Source organism: Lutra lutra, chromosome 8 (genome assembly GCF_902655055.1).
Source record: "Lutra lutra chromosome 8, mLutLut1.2, whole genome shotgun sequence".
Lineage (NCBI taxonomy): Eukaryota > Metazoa > Chordata > Mammalia > Carnivora > Mustelidae > Lutra > Lutra lutra.
The window spans coordinates 89827574-89839914 of record NC_062285.1 but is presented as its reverse complement, the minus strand read 5'-3'; the positions used below and the strand labels follow the sequence as shown (position 1 = coordinate 89839914).

The following is a 12341-nucleotide window of genomic DNA, read 5'->3' as shown; positions in this document are numbered from 1 at the left end:
AGAAGCTACCATCACTTAAAGAAAACACTACACTTTCTACACAGGACTCAGGCCAGACCTGAGTTACAGATCCAGCTCAATTACTCACTAGTTGTGTGACCTTAGGAAAGTTGCTTAACCAGTCTAAGACTCCATTTCTCCATTTGTGAAGTTATGGATATGGTCCCAATTATCCTAAGTCCCTTCCTGTTTCTCATTTATCTCCCTCACCTTTTTTAATGACTGAATTTATAAAACGTTACTTATCAGTATTCTGGAAATGTATTTTAATTAATATTCAATACCAGTAGCTTACAAATGAAAATGTTGACAGTACTTACAAATCTTAAAACTTACTCCAGACATCAGTTAAAAATAAAACAAAACAAACTTACATAAGCCTTTTAAAAAGTATGATAAAGATTTATAAACTCCTGGTGCCATATAGTAAACATGCATTTAAAACATGTACGGAGATATACACACATACCGATTTATAAATCCATATCCATTTCTGACGTTGAACCATTTGACAGTGCCAAGGACTTTGGTGGCTAAAATAAGATTAAGCAGATAAATTAGTATCTGACCTACAAAGAGATAAAGCTCATATCACTAAGGTCTTGATAGCATTATATAAAGCCTAAACATACCTGAGGAAACCATTAAAGGCTTAAATCTAATATATATTTGGAAAAGAAAATGGAGCAAGGGAAGCTACCATAGGAAAACACTTTTAAGAAGACTGAACCTCTCTTCCTTGTTAAACTTTTCAGTAAAGTCATAAAGAGTGGTCATAAGTCTATACAATTCTGTAGTAATTAAAACTAGGAAACATTATTTAAGGAAAAAACAAAAAATACTCTTTAAGATCCAAGTTTTAATGCTGAAAAAAAATTTTTTTAAGGATTTTATTTATTTATTTGACAGAGAGAGATCACAAGTAGGCAGAGAGGCAGGCAGAGTGAGAGGGAAGAAGCAGGCTCCCCGCAGAGCAGAGAGCCTGATGCAGGGGCTCAATCCCAGTACCCTGAGATCATGACCCAAGCCGAAGGCAGAGGCTTTAACCCACTGAGCCACCCAGGCGCCCCAATGCTGAAAAAATTTTCTAAGTGCAAAAGAAGGTCACAATGAAAGATAAGGCAAACGGATGAACAAGGTTAAGTAAGTACCAATGACCCCAACACAGCACTTTCACATTTTGACATATAAAGCTTTGACATATAAAGCAAACTTGAGTAAGTAAATCCGGTAGCCCCTACAAAGCTACTGTTTTGTGGCTAATCTACAAAAATATAAAGTATCTTGTGTAGTTGCCAGCTAGGAGCCTATCAGAGGAGTCAAGAGTAATAATAGAACCGATGCTGTCTCAATCCCAGTCTGTCCTCACCACCCTGAGACATGATGTAACAGGCCTTTCCAAACCAGAGTGATGAATTTGGGCTTCTGTTTCATTGTTTACCCCACTCTCTGCAGTTGGTGAGAGTCAAACTCAGCATTTTTTACAAAATCCCCCTCTTTAACCTGTTTACCTCCACTTTCCATCATGAGGACAACTTCTGTACAACACCAGACTTCAAAGGAATTCAAGAGAATCTAAACAAATACTATGGTCATATAACTTGTCCTTCAGAGATTCATCTGTCAGCCATCAAGCACGATTTGAGAAGACTCCTTTGAATCAACTGTGAATGCTAAATTCAGAATGTCTAGGAAACGCCTACGTTCAGGAAATACATAGAGCAGTTATCAAGACTCAATGAAACAGGAAACATGACAATAAGAGTATGGTTTAAAAAAAAAAAAAAGTTTAGTAGAGAATGAAGTAACAACAATCTACACTGAGATACAAAGTGATAACTTCCAAGGATAACAATAAGGATTCCGTTTTTAAATTCAAGACTAAAATAGTAATTAGTGCTGCTTTGTTGTGGGCAAATGCTGTCCAGTTTTGCTATATTGATATGCCTAAAGAAGTATGTTAGCTCTCTTTGTAAAAAAAAGAAAGAAAGAAAAAAAAAAAAAAGAAAGGAAAAACTCATTATGCCTCCAAGAAAGAAAGAAAAAGAAAAAAAAAAAAAAAAACTCATTATGCTCCAAGAAAGAAAGAAAGAAAAAAGAAAAGAAAAAAAACTCATTATGCCTCCAAAGTCATTCAGCCCACCACTGATGAGAAATCTCCAGCTCTATGCCCAAGTAACAAGATGTCTCCAATGCAGAGATTTAAACCATTGGAATCTTCAGTTTTAGGCCATTCTAATTAGAGCAACAGGTCAAAGAAAAAAAAAAGTATTAGATCTAACTGTACACAGAAGAGGCTCATTTTTGATAAATCATGTGCTTTTAAGTTACACATTATTTGAATAATAGGCTTTTTGTGCCTCCTTTCATTTGCCCAAAAATTAATGACCTGAAAAACATAAAGACAGGAACTATTTGGTTCATTTTCGTATTTAATGTCTAACACTGTCAAAGGAATGATCTTGATTAGAAAGGCAATGTTTATGGGAAAAAAGATGAATTTTCAAATCTAACTTCAATCCAGGCTGAAGGCCATTTTTACCTACTCAAAGTAGTTTTTTAAAATGTCCTAATTCCACAAATACTCCCAACATCATGGGATCCAACATCCACGTACACCTCTTGCTTTATAACCATAAACTCACTTCACATACCCAAAGAGGGAAGGCAGGGAGGGGGGCATGTACAGAGGAAGACCATATGGCTTCCAGGATATTTATTAGTTTTCTTTCACTCAGGCAAACTACTTTTCTGGCCTATGGCTGGCTATCCACTGAAGGTTAAAGACTGTATGCAGGAAGTAGAATGAGAGAAGCCAAACCAGAATTCCATTTCAGTCAGCACTGTGCCTGGCACATTTTAGGCACCCATGTGTTTGCCTGGCAAAGGAAGAGGAGATGGCAGAACACACTGGACAGGGACAAACAGTGTTGAAATGTCATGCAGAAGGCTGTTCTTCATTTTAAGAGTTGGAGTTACAATGGAAACATGAAAAACCTCCAGAATGATCACCTGGGATGTGGTAGAGGCTTAACAGCAGTTGGTGGTTAAGAAAAAATAATTAATTTATCTGTTCCTTTCATCTTTAAAGATAACTGCTTCCATATGAAATCCAGCAGTTTAGTTTAGATTCAGAAGGATGCAGGGATCAAGTGAAAACCTGAAAACGTTCCTGTATATAAAAAACAAGTTGTGAATATTAAGAATATACCTTAACACTGCTTGTATAACCCCAAGATTGTCTCTCTCAGACATTGTACATGGAAATGTTCCAAGAAACATTGTGTGGAAACAATATCTCAATACAACAGTGACTAGACTGGAGTAACTTTCAGTCCAGCAAAAACTAGGGCAATTTTGTTTCTTAACCTACACAGGTTACATTTGCATGTTGTCCCCAGTAACTGAGTAAAAGCCCTGGAAGAACAAGAAAATGGGCCTGGGGGCGGGGGGGTGGGCATGGAATTGTATTACACTCTCTTCACCTTAGTCCTTCCATTTTCTTCCTAGGAAATTGGGTAGGCAAGGCTCAGAGAGATCAAACATGCCCACCCCAAATACTGGAAATTGCTCTGAAGCATCCTACACCATCTCCTAACTTTCCTGTTTAAAAAAGAGAGTGAATGGACATAAGCACACACCCTTCAGTTTATTCACCACCCACCTGCTTAAGCCTTGCACTGGGAGTTCGTTCAGCCTCCAGAAGGCTGAATAAGCGACAAAACCAACAATGACCGCACAAACCCTTTCCACTGCTGTGCCCCACCAACCCGAACGTCTCATCTTCCCATCTGTTTTGCTAAGTTACAAGTCCCTAGATAGATAAGGAAATTCTGAACAAACGTCATACCCACCCTATCGACGGAAGTTTTTTTCAGCTGCTGCCCCAAGCGCATTCCCACAGTCGGGGAGCAGAAACGCGTAAGCGACTGGCAAACACGGAATGGTTTTTTTTGCAGCGGCGGCAGAGGGAGGACGTGGGATCAAGACCCAAGTTTCCCGGAGAGGATTGCAACACCTCCGAGCCGGCATGTGGCCGCCAGAAGCATGGCGTCTTTCCCGTGCCCATGTGGGAAGGGCATCCGGGACAGACACCTGAGCCTTCTCAGCAAGAAGCCTCTCCACCTTGCCCTCCCTGTGCTCCTCTCCTCCACTTTTCCCCGAGGGAAATCCTCACCTCACCCAGATCCCAAGCAAGGGCTCCACAGTCCCCGTCCCACGTGTCTGTCCCTCCCTTACATCCACATCCATCCCTACCCTGGGTACCCCCTTCCCAGACCGTCGCTCCTTTCCTCTTTGGACCGAGATATTCGCCACTGCGGGAATGTGTGACAGTGCCCGCGCCTAGGTGACAAAAGTGAAGCCCCCAACCTGCTGGCCGGGGACCGGGAGAGGCGCGCACAGGGCACACTGGAGCGCAGGGCGCCGCGCGCTCACCCGGGAGCCTCTGCAGAGCGGGCGGGCTTCGGCCACCGGCGCCGGGCACCGCGACTGTCACTCTGCCGCCCTGCTGGCAAATGCAGCCGGGAGCTGCCCGCACGTGCGCAGCCGCCCGCGGCCGCCGGCCCCCCACTCGGAGCAGCCCCCACCCTCCGCCGCCTGACTCACCGAGAACTTTTTTCTCCGCGTCTTCGCCGCCCGCGGGGGCTGAAGAGGCGGGGGCCGCGGTGCCCGTGGCTGCGGGGGCCGCGTCCCCACCGGGGTTTCCTGCGACAAGGGCGGCGGGCGCTGGGGCCGCGGCCTGGGACGTGCCGCTGCCCACCGGGCTCTTGGGCGCGGGGTCCTGGGGGCCCGCGGCGGCCGCCTCCGCCGGAGCCTGCGGGAGGGTGGCGGTGCTGGTGGTGGTGGTGGCCTCGCCCGCCTCGCTCATGCCGCCTCCTCTGCTCTCACTCGGGCACCTCGGTGGCGGTTGGTCGGCGGTTAGCGCGGCTGGTGGTCGCGGCGGCCGGGGCTCGCTCTCGGAGAGGCCGGTGCGGATCTCGCGGCGCAGGCGGCGGCGGCCGAGGTGGGGTCTCGCGGCGGAGGCGGCTCGAGCTCTCGGGCTGCGCGCTCGGTCTTGGGCTCCTCGCTCGATCTTACTGCCCCAAAAATGGCCCCGCACAAGTTTTTCTAGGCGGCGCGCGGGCCCGGGAGGGAAGGGCGGGCGAGGGAAGAGGGTGGGGAAAGTTGGCTTCGGAGTTGGGCACGACGCTCATTAGCATTTAAAGGCGCCCGGTGCCCTTTGCCGGCCACCAATCCGCCCGGGACAGGAGCGCAGGGGCCGCGTTGGAGAGGCGAGGAAAGCCGGGGTAAGCTTCGCACGGCAGCCTGGGGTTAGCTGAGGACCATGCGCTGCTGGCCCTTTGTTGGAGCGGGGCCTCGGGGCTCCTTCCTCGCGACATCTAGACACCTGAAACTGACCTGTGGGCGAAGTAAAATAGGGGCTCCGAATTACGCGGCGCTTCTCTGCCCCATACCCTTTTTTTTTTAAACCCTTTCTATTTATTCATCCAGCGTTTATGAAGTACCAGAAACTATTTCTGACACAGCACTTAGGAATGAAACAATCATAACTCTACTTAGCTGCTTATTCCTAAGCGATAACTTACGGATAATTTTATCTATAACCCACAAGTAAGGAAACTGAAGTGCAAACGTTAGAGAATAAATTCACATCCTACCTTCTGCTCGGGTTGCATCTCTTGCTGGTGAAAGCTGAAGCAGCTGAGCCCTCTTAGCTTCAGGGATGAGGGGTACAGAGAAACAAAGCACCCTTCCCAGTTTGTAGGGTCCACATGGCCTTTAGAGAATGCACTGGGTGATGCTAAACGCGTGGCCAGAGGGACTATTTTATTACCTGTTCCCAGCGCCTATTTGGAATTTAGTAGGAGTATTTGGCGTTCTTTGCCTATAGGATCCCGGCAACCCTAGGTAAAAATTCTAGTGGTGCTGTTTATTGAGAGAGTTCACTTAGGCTAGGTGTGCAGTGTCACAGAGGGTGTTTCCTCCTTTTAAAGTTTCTCCAAGGCACTATAGAAAGGAGATGAGATTATCATACGTTAACTCCAGTGTCAGATCATCATATGTTAACTGCTGCTTTTGTCCAACAAAAGCTAATTTTCTTCATTTCATAGTGTCCGGAATCATTTACCTATTGTTTTCCCCTGGAATTGTCTGTTTTGTGGCTACATCAAGAGGGTGCTATCAAGTGTAATTCACCATTGTATCCCTACTGGCTAACACAGTACCTAGCTAGCAGAGAGCTAGAACACAGTAAATGTTTACTAAATGAAAACAAATGAGCAAAAAGACCAAAATTTTTCAAACTTATCAACACACTCGTTATCAAGTGTGTTAACTATAGTTTTATTACTTCCTTCCTCCATTCATGAAAAAATACAAATTAAAGAAAATAAATTCTTAGAAAAAATAGCAAAATGTGGAATTTTTTTTAACTTTCCCATGTACTTATATGTTTTCAAAATAATTAACACCTAAATGTCAGATTCATATTTTAGCTTGACTTCAATATGGAGTATGTGGTAATGTTAATTGTGGGCGTTTTTTAAAATCCTGGTCAAACACTTAGCATGATTAAAGTATCTCTTAATTTTAAAGATTTTAGTCTTTACATAAGCATGATTGATTCTGGCAAAGACTGGCCATTGACTTTCTTAGCCAACAAAGTTATTATCAATGCTGTTTACCATGTAGAATTGGATCGCAAGAAAAGAGAGGGCTTGAACTCTTCAAACCCCATTCTCATAGTCAAGCCCTTTTTAAAAATATATGCACGTATGCCCCGCCTTTCAAAAATTCACATTAAGCCATTTCACTTTCACAAAAGACCTCTATTTAGTACCAGTTTTCAACTAACAGAAAGAAATCCAAAGAGGATTTTGCTTCTATTAAAAAAAAAAAAAAAAAAAGGCAAAAATCGAAGATAGCGTTCTACATTCGTTTTGTGGCCAAGTCATCACAGAGCAGTGTGCACCCGGAGCAGTGAGGATGGCCCTGCCAAGCTCTTTCCCCAGGAGCCACACTCAACATCTCAGAATAAAGCTGCCATAGCCTTGAACTGTGTCTGTGAGCATCTGTGTTCTTTCTTGATTTATTTTGTGCATCTGTTAGCAAGATGTGTCCTAAGGTATCATAAAAGCCCAAGAGAGGTTATTTTTTGGGTCTGGGAATGCTCAAGAATTTTTTCATATAAATAAATGGTAATTGTATTTTTATGCCATTTCCGGCTCATGGAAACACTCTACATAACAATAGCGGAGAAACCTGTATATATATTCACCCTTGGAAAATAATTCCTAGTTAACAGATGGAGTTTCCAACCTCTGGAAGATCCTAAAATACTTACAGATGCATCCTGGGATTTCCTTGAATTTTGTGCTGGAATGGCTCCCAAAACTACTCATCATTTGCATCCAAAAAAAAGCAGTGAGCAGCTGGTAATTCTTGGTATTGTGCTAAGTAAATCTAGAGAGGATTATTTAGAATAAACAAGACCTATGGTGTTTTGTTTTGTTTTTTAAGATTTTTATTTATTTATTTTAGAGAGAGAGAGCATGCAAAAGCAGGAGGAGGAGGGGAAGAGGGAGAGAGAGAATCTCAAGCACACTCCATGCTGAGCACAGATCCCAAATTGGGGCTCTATCTCATGACCCTGACTGAGATCACGACCAGAGCAAAAATCAAGAGTTGGACGTTTAACCGACTGAGGCACCCAGACACCCCAAGAGCTATGTTGTTTTAATTATCATAACTAGAGAGCAACTTGGATACAGATGCACGTAAAGTCTTCCGGTCCTTCACTCACTCATTAATTCACACACTCACTTAGCACGTAGTTACTAAGCATACACTATCTAACAGACAAAATGCTACATTATGAGACTCCACTGTGGACCAAAATGAAGTTTGCACTAAAGTTTTATTTGTTTGTTTGGTTGGTATTTTAATGTGATGTTAAATAATTTTTTTCACTATCATTCCCTTTATAAGAAAATGTCATTTCTGAAAAAAAAAAGAAGAAGAAAGAAAGAAAAGAAAATGTCACTTCTTAAATTTGAGATTAAGTGGACTATACAAAAAACGAATTGTAATCTGATTGTTGGCCGCAAACATTTTTAAGCAATGACTGACTCAATGATGAAAATAAAAGCCATTCTGTTCCTAGGATGAAGAGACTTGGAGCTTCCACAACTTCCACAAGAACTGGAGGGTTGGGGGGAAATCCCTTGGAGAGAAAATCCAAGAAGCTCCACTGAAGATAACAAATCAGCCCCAAAGCCAGTGGTTCTTGGGAACCCTCCCAATGCCACTAGAGTTATAAGATCTCTAGTAGGAGACTCTCAACCACTCAAGACTACAGTTGGGTTGGGGAAGACTTACAGCTTATGCAATTTAGAAACCTCTCTTTAAGAAAAAAATAATGAACACAAAATTACTCTCATAGTCTTGAAAGGGCCCCGGCAAGAAAGAAGCCCCTTAGGTCTATACATCCTTAGCTTACGTGTGTCCACACGTGTCCACCCTATACCAGCTACCTTAATCAGCAATGTAGATACTAGAGTTCCTCAAGAAGTTTATCTGTAAGCAGCTTTGAACCTCTGTCTGTCCATGGATCTTCCTGTAACTAACTGGAAAACAATGACATCCTTCTATTCTGCCTTCTAGATCTTGAACTAAATCTTGAACTAGTCTCATTGATAGATTCCAACCTGGAACCATACAGGGAAGGAACTTCTGGGAAATACAGTACTGCCTTTGAAGAGGCTAAGGGTGATGCTGAATTGCCCAGAGACTATCCAGCATATCACCCTAGGGAGGAAAATACAGTTGACTCACAGAGATTAAGGAGAGTTTAAGCCATTCAGAGAACTAGAGCTTTAAAGTATGTAACCACTGATATATTAGCATATCTGAGATTAAAAAACAGTGCTCTTCTAAACCTGATGGATGCTTAAAACAACCGAGGGGGGGAAATGGTCTTTTTGGAATAAAAAATACAGAAATAAGAGAGCAAAAGATTAGTCATGGTCTTCAGCAATGTTCTTCTCCTTCCAGAGGAGGAGATAGCTTGACTATAAGTCTCTGTTTGGCACTCACTAATAATGCCTTCAACACATTTATTGGCCATTCACATTAGGTGCTAAAGATATCATGCAAATCAAGACCAGAATATTCCCTGTATTAAAGGAGCTGCATAACTGAAAAATAACTTGAGTGCCAAGTATGAGACATATGTGTAATTTTAAAATTTCTGCCAGCCACAATAATCAAGTAAAAAGAAACAGATTAAACTGATTTTAATACATTTTCCTTAACCTGATATATCCAAAATATGTATTATCATTTCAACACATAAACAATATAAAGTTATTAATTATCTATTTTACATTTTTTTTCTTTGGATACTGTTTTTAAACTCTGATATGTGTTTTAAACTTACAGCACCTCTCAGTTTGGACTTGCCACATTTAAAGTGCTCAGTGAGGCTAGTGGCTACCACAGAGCTGTACAAATATTCTAGGCAAGAAGAAGTTTAATTTTTTAAGCTTTTTTTTCTTTTTTTCTTTCTTTTTTTTAAACTAATGTCTACATCCAACATGGGGCTCAAACTCACAACCCTGAACTCAAAAGTCACATGTTCTTGCAACTGAGCCAGCCAAGTGCTCCTAGACAAGCAGAAGTTTAGCCTGAGTAATTCTCCACAAGCCCATTGTGAAAATGTCCTAGCCTTGAAATCTGAACAACACATCCGTCTGTGGTAACCCATTAAGATAAGTTTAGGTGTCAGGCTCACATGAGTTTCGCTATGATGTAATACCCAAAGAACTTACATGAATCATAATTCCATGATTCTGAATAGTGGTATGACAGTGTCACTGACTTTGACAGACAGAGATCACAAACAGGCAGAGAGGCAGGCAGAGAGAGGAAGGGAAGCAGGCTCCCTGCGGAGCAGAGAGCCAGATGGGGGGCTCGATCCCAGCACCCTGGGATCATGATCTGAGCTGAAGGCAGAAGCTTTAACCCACTGAGCCAGCCAGGCGCCCCAACTTCTCTTTGATTAAGCATATAAGAATTGGAATCTGGTAGAATGTAAGAAACACACAGAAATCTGTAAATACTCTGAACTCACCTCAGAAATAGAATCAACTGATGGGGCACCTGGCTGGCTCAGTCAGTAAAGCGTACAATTCTGGATCTTCCCATTGTGCGTACAGGCCCCACATTGGGTTTGGAGCTTACTTTAAAAAGAGAGAGAGAGAAAGAATCAACTGTGCAAGGCTCTCTGGCCACTAGAAGATATTCATCTTTCCAGGACCCCTGGAGAGGAAACCAAACAGCTGTGTGCAATTTCAGTTTATAGCTTTTGGAACTGACTCTCTAAAACAATGCATAATTCTTCTCTTCCTGAAAAAGCTTTTTTCTGTCTCTTTCTACACAGATTACTTTTTTTTTTCCTGTTCTAATCCACTTTCCCTATTCCTTTTCATCTTCTTCAGTACTTTCATTTATATCTTTACTTGTTCCTGTTCAAAAATTAAATCTAATTGGATACCTAATCCTAACTCTGGGAAATCTAATGCCTTATGGGTTTTTCTTTTTTCTTTCCCTCCCATCCTTCCTCCTTCCTCCCTTCCTTCTTTCCTTCCTTTCTTTCTCCTTTCTCCCTTCCTTCCTTCCTCTCCTCCTTCCTTCCTTCCTTTCTCTTTCTTTCTTCCTTCCTTTCTTCCTTTCTTGGTAGATATGATAATTCTGGGAAATAAATCCTCAACCAGAAAAGAGAAGAGGGAAAGCATCCAATAGATCTCTTCCTCAATTTTTGCTCTTCAAAATTCTTTCTTTTCTCCTCTTTAATATGAACTCTTCCTCTCAGTCAGACTCTATTAGCGACTGTAACTGCTTCCTGTAGTGATCTATTTTGGTTTTGGAGACACTTGTTCAATTTGATTGTGATAGTCCCTGAATATGGGAACTTTGGAATAGAAACTGAGAATGAGAAAACTTGTAAGGGTAAGGAAAAAAAAGTAGCTCCTAATAAAACCGCAAGAGAGAAAGATTAATATTAATTAAGTACCATCAGACTTTTGACTTCCATATGATGAGTTCACAACGTTGAAGAAAAAACTCAGTATAAAGTAGCAATATTTGCTAGTATAATATGAATGTGTACTTATTTTTACACTTTTTTACAACTAAACAAAGAGAGTAATATCTAGCTCTTTCAAGTGTTTAGATCTCTAGAAATCTTACTGCACTCTGAGAAAACTATTTGTAGTCCTTTTTTTTTTCCCCCAAGTAATCTCTATACCCAGTGTGGGGCTCAAACTCCCAACCCCAAGATCAAGAGTTACATGCTCTCCCAACTGAAACAGCCAGGTGCCCCATCTAGTCCTCTTCTTTTTATTCTGCCTTCACCTGAATTCTTTGCACCTGTCACTGTTGGTCTAAATATAGGATGTTGGGGAATTTGAATCTGAGCTATAAGGAAGAGTCAAGTGATGAGTAAAGTGCGCATCACGCCCCAGAGCAGACTCCCGCTCCTATCAAATCCTGGTAATAGAATCCCAGTTAAACACATCCTGCTGGCCTTTCACAATAAGTCAAGACTATTCCACCACCAACTTCCTGCTCACAAACATTGTCTTTAGAACCTCCCCAAACACAGATAACTGAAAGTCATTTTGTCACCATCAAGTTTGAACAAAAATCAGTATTATGATGGGTTACCTGTGTCCTAACTAGATTGTATTTTACTACAATTTACAATTACATACAAGCTTGTTGCAAATTCCCAGAAACACATCCACCTACTGCTGTTTTTGTGAGACATGAAATATATTTTCAAAAATTCTTTTAGTAAAATAGTCTTTCCTTTATTTGCATTCCTGGTTAGACAGCTGACAGTGGTTTTCAACCTCTTGACTCTTAACAAGGCAGTTTTTTCTTCTCTTTGACTTATTATACCATTTAACTTGAAAAGAGGCGACGCATAAGAGAGTAGTTTCATTGTTAGAGGTGGAGCGATCTTAGTCTTTGCTCTCAGCAGCAGAAATGAGAGGACGAAGGGGACTTCATCATTTAGAAAGCATCACAATAAGATGCCCTCGCTGTGTCGCCACTGTGGATCTAAGGCCTGTCACCTTTAGAAGTCACCACAGGCACATGCGGCTATGCTGACAAGTGAAAGAGAAAGGGTAACTGGAGTGCCAAAGCTAAAATACCATTTGGCCATTGGGGTGAGGCACCTAAAAATTGTATACCACAGATTCAGGCCTGAATTCCATGAAGGAACAACACCCAAAACCAAGAGGCCAGCTGTCGCAGCATCCAGTTCATCTTAA

At 42.1% G+C, this 12341-nt stretch overlaps 1 protein-coding gene and 1 pseudogene across 3 annotated transcripts in view; one reads left to right on the top strand and one right to left on the bottom strand.

Moving 5' to 3' along the window:
* YBX3 (Y-box binding protein 3) overlaps positions 1-5108 on the bottom strand; it is a 25938-nt gene extending 20830 nt beyond the window's left edge. The window contains exons 1-2 of one of the 3 annotated variants that reach the window (XM_047740836.1): positions 4609-5108; positions 470-533 (exon numbers count right to left, since the gene is read on the bottom strand). In XM_047740836.1, the coding sequence (XP_047596792.1) occupies positions 470-533; positions 4609-4870 (326 nt within the window). In that variant the 5' untranslated portion in view covers positions 4871-5108. The remainder of the gene's footprint in view (positions 1-469; positions 534-4608) is intronic. The other 2 variants (XM_047740835.1, XM_047740837.1) reach the window with 2 other exon arrangements.
* On the top strand, positions 4869-12341 carry LOC125106960 (60S ribosomal protein L37-like; annotated as a pseudogene).